Here is a 13,771-nt window from a genome sequence, read left to right on the forward strand (position 1 = left end):
ATCAGACTTTATGGCATCTTCAAGTTATCTTGACCACCAGGAGGCACCACGATACCAGTTTCATCCTTATTGGGAATCAACAGATGTTGGCAGCCAGAACATATTAAATGAGATTCGATGGGATTCTTTAGGGAATTGAATGAGTCCTTCACACTTTAAATGGCTATATGCAGTGCATTAACATTAAAAACTATCCAGGTCATAGTGCTCAGCAGTTGCAGGAAGGAATGACATCTAAAATTCATCTTCCCTTAAGATATAGTTGATTTATTGTATCATGCCCCATGTATGGGGTTTAACATGATTGTAATACACGCACCATCTAGGAGTAGAATGGGATTCCCACTCTAACCCTTAATTATCTGCTTTCCTTACTGTTAATTTGGGTCATCTCTTTTTCTTTTCAATAATGACAGAATTTTTTGCAAGATATTCTAAAAATAGCTATTATTTTTCTTTATTAACCCTTTTATAGTCTATCGGCTGATTTATGACAAGTGAGTTGTCCTTTTCCACCACGTAGCTATACTAAGTAAATGAAACAATACCTTCGTTATTTGGTAAACTAGCAGCAAAATAATTGGCCTGAAATTGTATATACAGCTGAAATTAGTTACAACATGTAAGTTCATTGCTCCACTCAAATTGTTTCAATTTCAGACCAATTACTGCTATGCCCGTACCTGCCTTCCAGTTTTGCAAAGACTCCTGTTTTCTCCAGGAACGTCAGGCTTCTTGGGCTTCCTTAAAAGTAAAAAAAAGATCAGGTTAAATTCTCCTACAATGCTCTACTGATATTAGCATCAGGAAGCATCATTGTCGAAGATCATGAGTTACTTTCTGCCATGTTTATACCTTCCACAATAGAAAATGGATGTCAAATTTATTGGACTGTTTCCTGTGACGACACAGATTAACCATTGCAGCTTCTGGTCACACTGAAAATATTTACACATTCCATCTTTTCTTCCTGATTTAGGAATGCCTTCATTGTGTACCTCTCTTCTATTTTGGAGTGGAGGAAAGATATTGTTGGCCTTCCCGGGTAAACCATATAGGAAACACAACTAGATTAGCTAAAGCTACTTTGTTGTAAGGCTGCATTAATATAATCTTGCAGGTACAATTTTTCTGTCTATTACTTTTAACTGCTAGATGCCCTAGGGCTGGTCTTTCCTAACTTTCTTTGACTGCTAAATGAGTATGGGCTCCTGTCTCTCTTGTCTGATGGTTTCCTAGGCAGCATCTCTCATTTTTCTTCAAGGTTACCCATACACTTCATTACATGGAATTTGGAGGGTATTTCATACTTATGGCATTGAAGGGGCAATTATGTCACAGCTGCCTACCTGGATATGTAGGAGGATGTCTGTATATTTCAGTAGTGTTGAAAATTAGGGAGAGACAATTTCTAGATTTTTTTCATTTGAAGTTGAGACTCCTGAAATAAAAAGAAGAAAAGTATTAGGTAAGAAAAAAAGAAATACCTCCTTTTTCCATTGCTCACAGTCAGGAAGGAGAAAAAATAAAGGAAATTCCCAAGATAGAAGGAGAAAGACAATCCTATAGTTATCCATCAGCAGAAGGAGATGGGAAAGAATTGCAATACTTGTGAAATCAGAAGGAAGAGGAAAGAATTGAGGCTGGCTAGATGGTAACTGGCAATTTCCAGAAAAGATGGTCACCAATTCTTACAATCACCTGAATTCAGTGCTATGGCAAGTGGTTTACTGCAAAGCTCAGATGTGAATCTTGATAGTTATCCCAAATAAGAGTGATTGGCTCAAGATTTTTCAGTGTGCTGCCACGGTGTTATGTAATTATATAGTAATCAAAATATGATCCTCAGGTTTAATTCATGTAATAACATCAGATAGTAGATGTATGAAAGGTAGACAAAATTTAGAACAAATGCTACTGACATTTTAAAAGGAAGAATAACATAAAAAATGGAGTAGATCCTGAAGAGCCTCTAGTCCATCATCCTGTAAAGCACAGGAATCAATTCTATGGCATCCATACTATACATCCATACATCCAATTCTATGGCATCCATCAATTCTATAAGCTATCCAATTTCTGCTTGCTTTCCAGCACAGGAGAGTCCACATCTTCCAAGGCATTCTCTTTCACTGTTGAACACCCCTTGATATTAGGAAATCTCATTATTAAACTCATTGTTCCTTGTCATGTCTTCTCTAGCACTTGTGAATAATAATGCTCTTTTTTTCTACATGAAGGCATGGAGGTCATTCAGAGATACAAAGACAACTATCACATTTCTTTTCATCTTCTCTATTCTAAACATCTCCAGCACCAGTAGTGATATTCTACTGGTTCGGCCCAGTTCTATCGAGCTGGTAGCAGCGATGTGCAGTGGAGACTGAATCGGTTCTCTCCGCCGCTCTGCTGTTGGGCTCACTCACCCGCCTGGGCTCCCATACTCACCATTATCCTCTGAATTTGAAGCACAGCTGCTTTGCGCGGCACAGAAGAGTGCTGCGCAGCAGCTGCTGAAGCGACCGGGATCATGTAGGCTTGCAAGAGGCGAGTTAGAATGCCTCTGTGCCTGTGCAAATGCCTTTGCACCTGCGCAAAGTGTGTGTTCGGCGTGTACCACACCAGACCATGCCCACCGAACCAGTGGTAAAAATATTTGAATCCCACCACTGTCCATCACTATTTGCTTCTAAGTTTTTCCTTCTAGGTTGTTTCTATAATCTTCTGACACTGCACTTGTCTTCCATAATTTCTCAGATATCACAAGTCTTGAGACATTCTCAAGTTCCTTTGAGATTCAGATATAATTATCTGATCCTGGAAACCCCTGTTCCTGTTAGTTTGGTGTTTCCTGGCTATTTCTTTCCTTACTTTGGATTGCCACTCTTTTTATGTCATTTGTTCTGCCTACACCCATTTGAACAAAGTTCACTTTTGGGGAGAAGCAACAAGCAAAGTAAGATTTGAAATGTTCTTCACTATCCCCATTATCTGTTATTCTTCTATACTCTTCTCTAAGAGTGGGTCAACTTTTTACTTTTAGCTTTCCTAAAACTTAAATTGCATTTGTGCTTTAACCTTTTTTTTTTAATTTCAAGTGTTCAGATCCTTCTCTCAAGATCCTTCTGTATCCTGGGCTTCTGAGGTGTTGGCTATTCCTGCCAGCTTAAGTATAAACTCTGAACATGCCATATAAGTGGAGATGTCATATTTCTATTGATATGAGAGGAAAATCCAATTTGTCAAGTCATCAAAATGCTTTTTATTAGCTTCATAATTTTGTCCATTTCCTTCTTTCGTAGTGATGAAGAGCTGTAGATTTGACAATAGGTAACTGGATTTATCTTGCTTACATAAAAGTGTTCTTCATTTAAAAACAGTTGATGAACAAGAGATTTTCTGTAATTGAGGTAAATCTGAAATCCTGTGTCATTAGTTTCTAAAGATGAAAGAGAACTCATCTTGAAAAACCTGCACTATGTGGTGGATTAAAAGAGAATCTCAGAGTATGTGGCTTGCCATGGACTTCTGTAATTACCACCAGCTGCTTAAGAAAATAGATTTTTAAATGGTGGTATCTCCATACAGTACATTCACCTGATCATCCCATCAGCTTTGCTCTTCCTGAGAAAGCTTCTAGTTATATATTTCATTTTGTGAAGCAAAAGGAGGTACTGTTTCTCTGATATTGCTACATGGAATAATTTCTCCTTTGGAACTATGTTTACATCATCCCTCTTAACATTCTAAAAGTTCCTTAAGACACTGCTCTTCTGTAAAGTGTTTGATGATTAGTTAATAGTTGCCATATTTTAATTTAATTGTACTGTTTATTCTTTTTTCATATATTTTGATTGTATTGTTTACTTTTTACATTAGATGCTTAACAAATTTTGATTTTAATACTTAAATTGTGATCATTTTAAGAGTTGTATCTTTTTATTGGATTGCTATAAACCGCTATGAGTCTTGATTGGCCATGTATATATTGAAGAAATAAATAAATGGCCTAAATTCTTTTAAGAATAACAAATTAGATTCTAATGTTTTACGAGGACAGAGGAGATAAGCAATAGGCTTTAGGACCATATATCATTTTGAATTGCTTCAAAATTTTATTAATTTTGTACAAATTAATGTTCTGGCACATATGCCAGTGTGTTTTTTCAAATTTTCTTTTATAACATTTTATTTTGTAAGTCCCTTTTCAAATCACTGATGGATAACAAACAGGGTTATGTGGCTTTCATTTGATTAATTTGAACAAGCCAATAAAGTCATTCTACATCTACAGTTAAAAGAATCATGTATATTTTCATATTCTCTTACTTATATTCACCTTCCATCCCTTGTTGTTTAGGTTTGAACATACTGAAGTAGCCCTACCTTTCTTGCTTCCTTTCCTGTTCTAGCAGAAATATGCTTCATTAACAGTTTCTTTCCATTTAAAACATGAAATGTATTTTCTGTACTGATTTTATAACCTGCATATTTTCCAAGAACTAATTTTAAAGCATTTAGTTATTTAATGTTCATTTATTTCTCGTAGCATTCTCCATCAGAACCCTTCCTAGAAAAAACAGTGCCAGACATGTCTCAGGTTAGTGGACCGAATGCCCAGCTCTTGAAAAGTGATGATTACCTTCCCTCAATTGAGCTGCAACCACAGCAGAAGAAAAAGAAAAAGAAAAACAATCATATTGTTGCAGAAGGTCCCAGCAAAGGATTTGGTAAAGAAGGCTTTCCTAGTGGGTGTGATAACCAGGATCCTACCAGAAAAGCCCTAGAAGGCTCCCAGGAAGAAAAAAAGAAAAAGAAGAAACCTAAGGTGAAAAAAGACCCAAAGGATTTGAAGGAACCCAAGGAGAAGAAGGAGCCTAAGGAACCCAAGATACCCAAAACCCCCAAGATACCCAAAGAGCCAAAGGAGAAGAAAGTAAAACACACTACACCAAAAGCCAAGACCAGCAAAAAAGCAAGGTAAGGAAGGCAGTTCCAGTGAGATACAGTTTTCTAAGTTTAATATTTAATATGTTTAAATTAGTGAAAATGTTTTAAGATTCATTATAGCCATTTTAAATTGTTTTATATTGATTTAGAATTAACTAGCACAAACTAAAATGTTTTTCTTTTGTGGTTTCTAAAATGTATTGAATTATAATAGGCTGATTTGGACCCAGCTACGGGGTAGAGAATTGTAAACCTAAATTTCTATCAGAAGTGGAAATCTGACTTTGAAAAGAGGAAGTTAATACAAGGAAACTAACTTCACTAAGCTACCCATTCACTATATCTTAACTTATTATTAAGAATTAGTCCCTCTGTCATTATAGTACTATTTGTGGGGGTGGGGGCAGGATATACTTGTACCTCCTATAATGTTCATTTCAAATTTTCTGCTGAAACTACATTGTAAATATAACTGGAACCCTGAATAACCTCATAAAGTATTTTTACGTTTTTCATGAAACAGGATTTTATCGCATTTTTCTAAATTATCTTTGAGACTCAGAAGATTCTTGGCTAATCAAGGAAGTAAAGGAAGGCAGGAAGGAAGGAAGGAAGGAAGGAATGAGTGTGTGTGTGTGTGTGTGTATACATACACATATATATGGAAAGAGCAGAAAAGCAGAAAGTTTTTTGTATGAATATTTCAGTACCAAAATAGAACATAATAGATATGCATCTAACATGCAGGGCACAAATACAATTTAACTATACTGTTAATAATGTGACTTTATTTGATTTGAAAATATTTTTAAAGAAATTTATCATATCAGTGCAGGAGATTTATTTCAGGAATATTCATGTGTGCCAAGATTGTCCCTATAGAGAAAACATTTAGTTTTGTATTGCTAGCCAATGTCTCATTTCATGACCAGTATCCCAGAAGTATAGATCTTTGCATTTATTAATTGTTATTGATTTGTTTTAAAATATTAGAAATGTAATAAATAAGGCACTTGAAAGATGGTTGCATGACATCATTTTTCAGGAATAATGAAATCTATTTTTACATTTATAGAGGAAGCTTTATCCTTGTTTCTTTTATTTTCAGACCCCTTTTCTTTCTGCCCTTTAGCTGCAGAACTATTTTATCATATAAATCGATAATTTAAGGAACTTTTGTTAATTTTATGTGTTTTCTGGAATGGAACCCAACATATTTTTTAAAGAAATGCTTAGAAGTATGGTATTAGTATGCAAACAAGGTTAGGTTAAACAAATTAAGTATGATATTTTTTCCTATACATCGCATTTTCATATTTTGAAGCTTGAAGTCATTCAACTGAGTTTAAATGCAGGCAATCTTTAAAAACTGTAGAAAAAAACTGTACTCATATATATTAAGGAATTCCAAGAAATGATAAACCTGTCCAACAACATTCACAATTAAGTTAAATGGATGAATAAGCTAAGTGATTAATCTGTCAAACAAAAGCTTTTGAATTCTTTAATGATACCTTATTTATCTTTTTGATGTATTGCTGTGATACAGATAAGAAAAAATATGAAACGTATGATTGCTGTACACAGCAACAAATACATTGTGATTATAATATAGTAATGGATATTATAGTTATTTTGTGTGTTCTGAACTGCAAATATGAAGCAATACTATCAGTCCACCACAGATTTGCAAGGATATATCCTAAAAAATAGCATATAACATATAGTTTTCTCTAGCTACTTTTTAGCCCCTGAGGCCCATTTTGTTGGGTTATTAATCCTTTTAATTATAGTTAGATTTGTATATATTGGGAAAATGGTAAGTTTTGATCTGGGTGAATCTCTTCTGATCAAAGTCAATCTGAGAGCTCGATAGAGGAAGGTGAGATTGACCAGGATTTTTCCGAAGATGATAGGAAGGCCCGAGACAAGCCCGTTTTTAAAGGGCTTTTTAGGCCTCACATGTTTAAGTCCCTATTTTTTAAGACCAAAAGTGCGACTAGACTGGATTTCGACACCGCTTTGCCAGACCCTTTCTCTGGGCATAACAGAGCCCAGTGATCTTCTTTTTACCAAACCAACGGAGGAGGAGGAGGTGATTCCATCTCCAAAACTTTCTTTAATATGGTTCAGAGCCAAATGGACTTGCCAGGGACTTACCCAAGTGCCACTTCCTTTGATAAACATTTTTATAATGTGGCCACGCCTCTGGCAGAAACCTTACAGCTCCCCAAAGTGGACAAACCGGTACTGGCGCTTGCATCATCCTCAACTATGCTCAATGATGCTGAAGATGTACTCAAAGCGATAAAAAAATCCAAGCTGGCATTGCGCAAGACACACCAGGCTGCTGCATGGGCCGTGAAGCCTGCTACAGCAGGGTCTTTCTTCACCAGGACCTCTTTGATTTGGCTTCTCCAGATTCAGGAGCGGGTGCCTGTCAGTGATGTCAGGACCCATCAGGACTTCGATAAGGTGATTGCAGCGACAGAGTACACAGCTGATGCCATGCTTTACTCTGTAAAGTTTGCTTCCAAGGCCATTGCATTGGCAGTGACAGCTCGATGCCTCCTGTGGCTCAAGTATTGGAAGGCCAACACCAAGCGAGGATGGAAGTTGGCGTCTGCTCTGTATAAAGGTGGCAAGCTGTTTGGGGGCACCCCGGAACCAGTCCTGGTGGAAGCCAGGGACAGATGGAAAATCCTGCCTTCTATTTCATAGAGCATTGATAGCAGGTTCTCACCATTTTTTCATCTGTCCTTTTGGTGCCTATTACTACAGACCGAACTTCCAACATAATAAAAGGTTTGTTCAGTCAACGGCAGGAATTTCAGGTGCCCCAGTGGTTCTGAGACAAGAACAAACCCCAAACACAAAATAAGCAGCCCTTTTGAGGGACAGGGAACCATTCTTTCCATCACCCCAAGGGACTACCATACTGAGGCTCCCATTGGTGGCAGACTAAGCCTTTTTGCAGACCAATGTGAGAATACAACAACGGATGCTTGGGTTCTAGACATGACTAGGTCTGGCCTATCCCTAGAATTCCGATCCAATCCCCCGAGGTTCATTATTTATTGCCCCCTTTTGAACGATGCAACCAAGAAAAATCTAATGGAAGCTGCTATTCATTTACTGGCTATCCAGGCTATGGAGACAGTTCCAGAAGACCAGCAGAGGCATGGATTTTACTCAATTTTACTCATCATTCCAAAGAGCTCGGGGGGGATGGAGAGGAATTCTCAATCTCAAAGGTCTGAATTGTTACCTGATACACTGAAGATTCAAAATGCACACTCTGCAATCCATCCTAGAGAGTGTCAGGGAGGGAGATTTTTTGACAACCATCGATCTCACAGAAGCTTACCCGCACATACTGATTCAGCCTGCTTACCATTGGTACCTGAAATTCTGCTACGCGGGCAGGCATCTACAATACAGAGCCCTCCTGTTTGGCCTGGTGTCTGCACCCAGAACTTTCACAAAGATTCTTGCGGCATTGATGGCCCATCTCAGGACCATCCCAGTCCATATACAATGCTACCTGGTGATATTCTAATCTAGTCGTCATCGCACAGGCAAGCAGAAGATGACCTATGGATTACCGTGCAGGCATTGCAGGCCTATGTGTTCTCTGTCAACACCAGCAAGAGCCACTTAACGCCAACCAACCACCTATTATACCGGGGGGCTATAAGAGACACCGTAGCCAGGGTGGTCTCCCTCTCCCCAGAGTGAAGGTCTGACATCCAGGGACTGGTGGGTTAAGTACAGTCCCACAGGGGAGCATCACTAGCTCAGCTATCCCAAGAAGACCGTTTTGGTCTTCTAATTGTGGACCTTTTTGCAACTCCTTCAAACAGGGCAAGGTGATCTTTTGCATTATAATAGGCTCAGCTGCATGCAAGGGACCTGCAGTGGTTCCTGCTCCCTTATCAGAGGTCGGGATGGAGCAATTCACTGACAAGGTTAAGGGTACCACCAAAGGTGTTAACTTCCTTTCTTTGGTGGACATCCCCAGTGATGGTCAGGGGGTGTTTTTTCAGAGAGCAGGCCCATCTAACAATTACTACAGACACCAGGCTTTTGGGCTGGGGAGCTCATTTTCAAAATCAAGTGGCTTAGGGAAGGTGGTCAGACATAGACTTAAAACACAACATAAATTGGCTAGATCTGAGCAACCCACTTAGCTCTCAGGGAATTCAAGGATTGGATAGCAGGGCAGCATGTTCTCCTCTTTACGGACAATGTGGCTGCCAAGGCCCACATCAACCGACAGAGGTGGTAGTTACTCCAAGCCCCTAATGAAGGAGGCAGAACAGGTGTGCTGCTGGGCAGAGAAGAACCTAGTTTCCATCAAGGCAGAATATATTTCAGGAGTGAAGAATGTGCAGGCAGACTGGCTGAGCAGTCGACCAGTGGCTGAGCGGTCAACCAATCCAAATGGCGCCTGCATCCAGCTCTGTTCAAGGAAATATTGGACCATTTTGGTCTTTTAATTGTGGACCTTTTTACAACTCCTTCGAACAGCCAACTGCTAAAGTTTTTTTTCGAGGTTCCCAGAGCAGGGGGCCGAAGGAGTCAATGCACTTAGGTGCCAGTGGCTGTGGCGTCTCCTTTACACCTTTCCCCCACTTTCACTCATCCCAGGGGTGATCAGGAAGGTCATCAAGGAGAAAGCAGAGGTTCTACACATAGCTCCCCATTGACCCAGGCGCCCATGGTTCGCAGACCTGGTGAGTCTGTCACTAACCAGACCATCGAAGATCCTTTCTGAAAAGATGTCCCTCAACCAGGAGCTGATCGACTACCCAGAGCCTCAGTGGCTCCAATTGGCTGTCTGACATTTGAGAGGAGAATTCTGATGAGGGACAACTTCTCCTCCCAGGTGATTAAAACCAGGCAACCAGAAAACCATTGACCACCAGAATTTATGATGCAACGTGGAGAGCCTTCTGTGAGTGGTGTGTGAAGAAGGGACTACAGCCCATTTCAGCGACAGTGGCCCAAGTATTGGACTTTTTGCAGGTGGGGTTAGATAAGGGCCTGGCCCCTGCCACTATTTGTAGACAGGTGGTAGCCCTTTCAATGATCTTGACTTTTGGGAACCTAGAGTCCCTAGCACAGATCCCAGTGGTACATAGGTTTCTCAGAGGAGCCACCAATTTGAAACCTCCAGTGGTGCATAGGTACCCCACCTGGGACTTATCCAAGGTGCTTCAGACACTTACGACTGCACCTTTTGAGCCTTTGAGAACTGTCAACCTACATTTTCTAATTTAAAAGGTGGTTTTCCTTGTGGCCATAACATCGGCCAAGAGGATATCGGAGCTGACAGCGCTATCCATCAGGGAGGACCTCTGTGTTTTCCACGCCAACAGAGTCCTACAGTTGAACCTGGCCTTCATCCCCAAAGTCAATTTCTACTTCCATCGAGCTCAGGATTCTTTGCAGACTTCTTCCTGCCTGGCACCATCTCATGCCCGGGAGAGGATCTGGCACACATTGGATATAAGGCAGGCCCTCTGTATATATATCAAACGGACTGTGGCTTTCAGGAGGATGGAGGCCATGTTTGTGTCATTCCAACCAATGACAATGGGACAGAAAATTACACCATCGGCCATTGGCAGATGGATTAGAGGCCAAGGCATATGAAGAGCAAGGCTTGGCAATACCGAGACATATTACAGCACGCTCCTTTGAAGTGCAGCAACAACAGCGGCATGGGCCGCGCAGGCTTCAGTGGAGGAAATTTGTAGAGTGGCGACCTGGTCTTCGCCTTTGCTTTTATTAGGCATTATAGACTCAACACATTTGCCTCGACAGAAGCTGCCTTCGAAAGACAGGTCTTACAAAGGGTGCTTTCAGCACCACAGACTTGGGACCAGACAGAGACCCGTCCGTAGGACATCAGCTGTCTGGATCCCATCGACACCACTCTGGAGAAGGGGCGTTGGTCTTACCTGAGACGCTCCTCATAGGGTGGAGATAGGATCCAGCCCCAACCCTGGAGACCATCTGGCCAGGGTGCAGGTTTGATGGAGACAGGTATCATTGATCAAGCACGTGCATCTCTTCAACATCATCGAAAACTGGGGACCATTGGTGAGGAGGCAGCATGCCCTCAGTTTAAGGAACTCAGTCTAAGGAGCAAGCAGATCAGAATCATCCCACACTGTCTGGATTCTATCTCCACCCTCTGAGAAGGAGCACCTCAGGTAAGACCAACGCCCCTTCTTGTTGTTTAGTTTCCAAACGTTTCATCACTAGGCTAGATAACATCATCAGTGGAGCTTTGGTTGAAGTGTCTGGTTTCAGTTTTCTTCTGCTTTTATAGGTCTTATTATGTGGTCATATAACCAACTGGTCACCTCACCACCAGATGTCTTTCATACGGTGTGACTAAATGACCACATAAGACCTATAAAAGCATAAGCAAATTGAAACAAGATACTTCAACTGAAGTTCCACTGACTATGTTACCTAACCTGGTGATGAAACGTTCAGAAACTAAGCAACCACCACCACCATCTACCACACAGGCTACAAATATTTTCCACCTTTTCTGTGTGTAGGTGCTTTATATCCTCTTCTTGGATTTTAGATTTTGGTTCTCATCTTGTTCTCTTTGAATTCTTCCATATCAGTTCTAAGAACTGTTGGCAGCATCTCTGTAGGCTCTCTTACTTCCATAAACTGTACTTTTCGCATCATCCTAATTATTACAAGGATTATAGTGAGTGGCAAGTAGCTTCATTCTCTGCTTCTGAGGTGACTGCCTTTCCCCCTTATTAATGTATTTGGACCCTGAACTGGACTTTTTGCTTTATCTGCATTTCTTGCAAATGTGATCCTATTTTCCAAGTGAAGCTATGAGTAATCAATTGCTGTAAAAATTGGGAGGCTCTTTTGGTGATTCCATTCTTCTGATCTAGTGGAAGGGTCTTCCATATGTATTCTGCTAATTTTTTTCCAAATACAGCATATGGCTGGTCCTCCACCTAAATCTTTTTCCAAATATAGCATATGGCTGGTCCTACACAATTTCCCAATTTTGTAATCTGGATTTCACAATGATCTTCAATCATGCATAATTACCCACTCACTTGTTGTTGCCCTAGTTGGCCATTTTGTGTGTATTCTGTATTGTATCATATTATTTTTGGCTTTTCATTATTGATTTGTTATTGTTATTGGTCTGTTTTTAACTCAGTTAGGCTTTAGAGATGTTATTGCAAGATAGCCATACTGAATAAATAAAATAAAAGATTCTATCTAGTTACAGATGCCTCCATTCCAGTCTCCTTGGAGACACCAATTTGCATTGGTCATGTCAAAATGAAATTCGGTGGTGAAAAAAGTAAGGTCCTACATTTAGGCAAGAAAAACAAAATGCATAGATACAGTATATGTGGTACCTTCTCAATAGTAGTGACTGAGATAGGGATCTTGGAATCCTAGTGGACAATATCTTAAATATTAGCAGCGTGCTGCAACTGCCAAAAAAAGCTAACACAGTCTAGGCTGCATAAACAGAGGGATAGAATCAAGATCACACAAAATGTTAATACCACTTTATAGTGCCTTGGCATACTGCATTGGAATATTGCATCCAATTTTGGTCACCATGTAAAAAAATAAAAAAGATGTTGAGACTCTAGAAAGAGTGCCGACAAGAGCAACAAAGATGATTTGGGGACTGGAGGGTAAAACGTAAAGAATGGCTGTAACTGGATATGTCTAGTCCTATGAAAAGAAGAACTAGGAGTGAGATCTCAGAGACTGCCACAAAGAAGAGGGAGTTAAACTATTCTCCAAAGCACCTGAGGGTAGAACAAGAAGAAATGGTGGAAACTACTCAAGGAGAGAAGCAACTTAGAACTAAGGAGAAATTTCGTGACAATTAGAACAATTAATCAGTGGAACAACTTGTCTCCAGAAGTTGTAAATGCTCCAACACTGGAAGTTTTTAAGAAGAGATTGGATAACCATTTGTCTGAAGTTGTGTAGAGTTTCCTGCCTAAGCAGGGGGTTGGACTAGAAGACCTCCAACATCCCTTCCAATTTTGTTATTCTAAATTCTAAATATGAAAGGATTTTCCTTTCAAAAATATAAAGGAAAATGTGAGGTTCTATGAAGTGTATAGTCCCTGCTCCTAATCTAAAGGCTGCTGTTCTGTGAAGAAAGGAATAAGGAGGAAAGGAAAGAGTTTCTACCTGCCAGCTTCCCACTAGAGAATTCAGTGAGGAAACCAACAGGAAGTCCCTCCTGCATTGGTTTTTTTGCCCATCCATGATCATTCTCTCTCTCTATGTAAATAAGAAATGATGACCCAATAGATCTCAGATTTTCTAGTACATTATATAATCTGATATAAAACTACTATTTTTCTCTTTTTTTTTTCATTCCATTAATTTCTAAAATAGACTGTTGGCACTTGATCTAATTCAGAATTTATAAAAATTCAGATCTTTGTCAGATGCAGTTTTCTTTTTCATTCTTGCCCCTTTAGGTTTCCTATCAGTAATCTTCTGAATCTGTTCGTAACTGCAAATAATCATAGTTTCCTGCCCAGAATATTATTCTGGAAGAGAGAGTATGAGAGCACATTATACCATTCAATTTTGTCATTCAAATATAACTTATAGTAAAGTAGTGCTGTGGTGGCTTTCTCTTTCTGTTGTTTGAGGTTTTAATGAGAATATGGTAGTTATCGGTAGTACTAACCAGGTGGATTTTGTTATTTGTAGGTGTTATGTTCCCCAGACTAACTGTGGCAAATAAAAATCTTTAGACCTTGAACCTATGGAAATTGGG

The 13,771-nt window shown here is 39.7% G+C and overlaps 1 protein-coding gene across 4 annotated transcripts in view; it reads left to right on the forward strand.

Annotated features, from left to right (window-relative positions):
• The window catches only part of CHD7 (chromodomain helicase DNA binding protein 7), a 197,896-nt gene that overhangs the window by 102,406 nt on the left and 81,719 nt on the right, over positions 1-13,771 (forward strand). For all 4 annotated transcript variants that reach the window (XM_087931282.1, XM_087931281.1, XM_087931283.1 and 1 more), the window contains exon 4: positions 4,550-4,980. In XM_087931282.1, coding sequence (XP_087787408.1) covers positions 4,550-4,980 — 431 coding nt within the window. The remainder of the gene's footprint in view (positions 1-4,549; positions 4,981-13,771) is intronic.

The sequence above is a fragment of the Pseudonaja textilis genome, chromosome 3 (genome assembly GCF_049901715.1).
Source record: "Pseudonaja textilis isolate UNSWEBS1 chromosome 3, rPseTex1.2, whole genome shotgun sequence".
NCBI classification, from domain to species: Eukaryota; Metazoa; Chordata; class Lepidosauria; order Squamata; family Elapidae; genus Pseudonaja; species Pseudonaja textilis.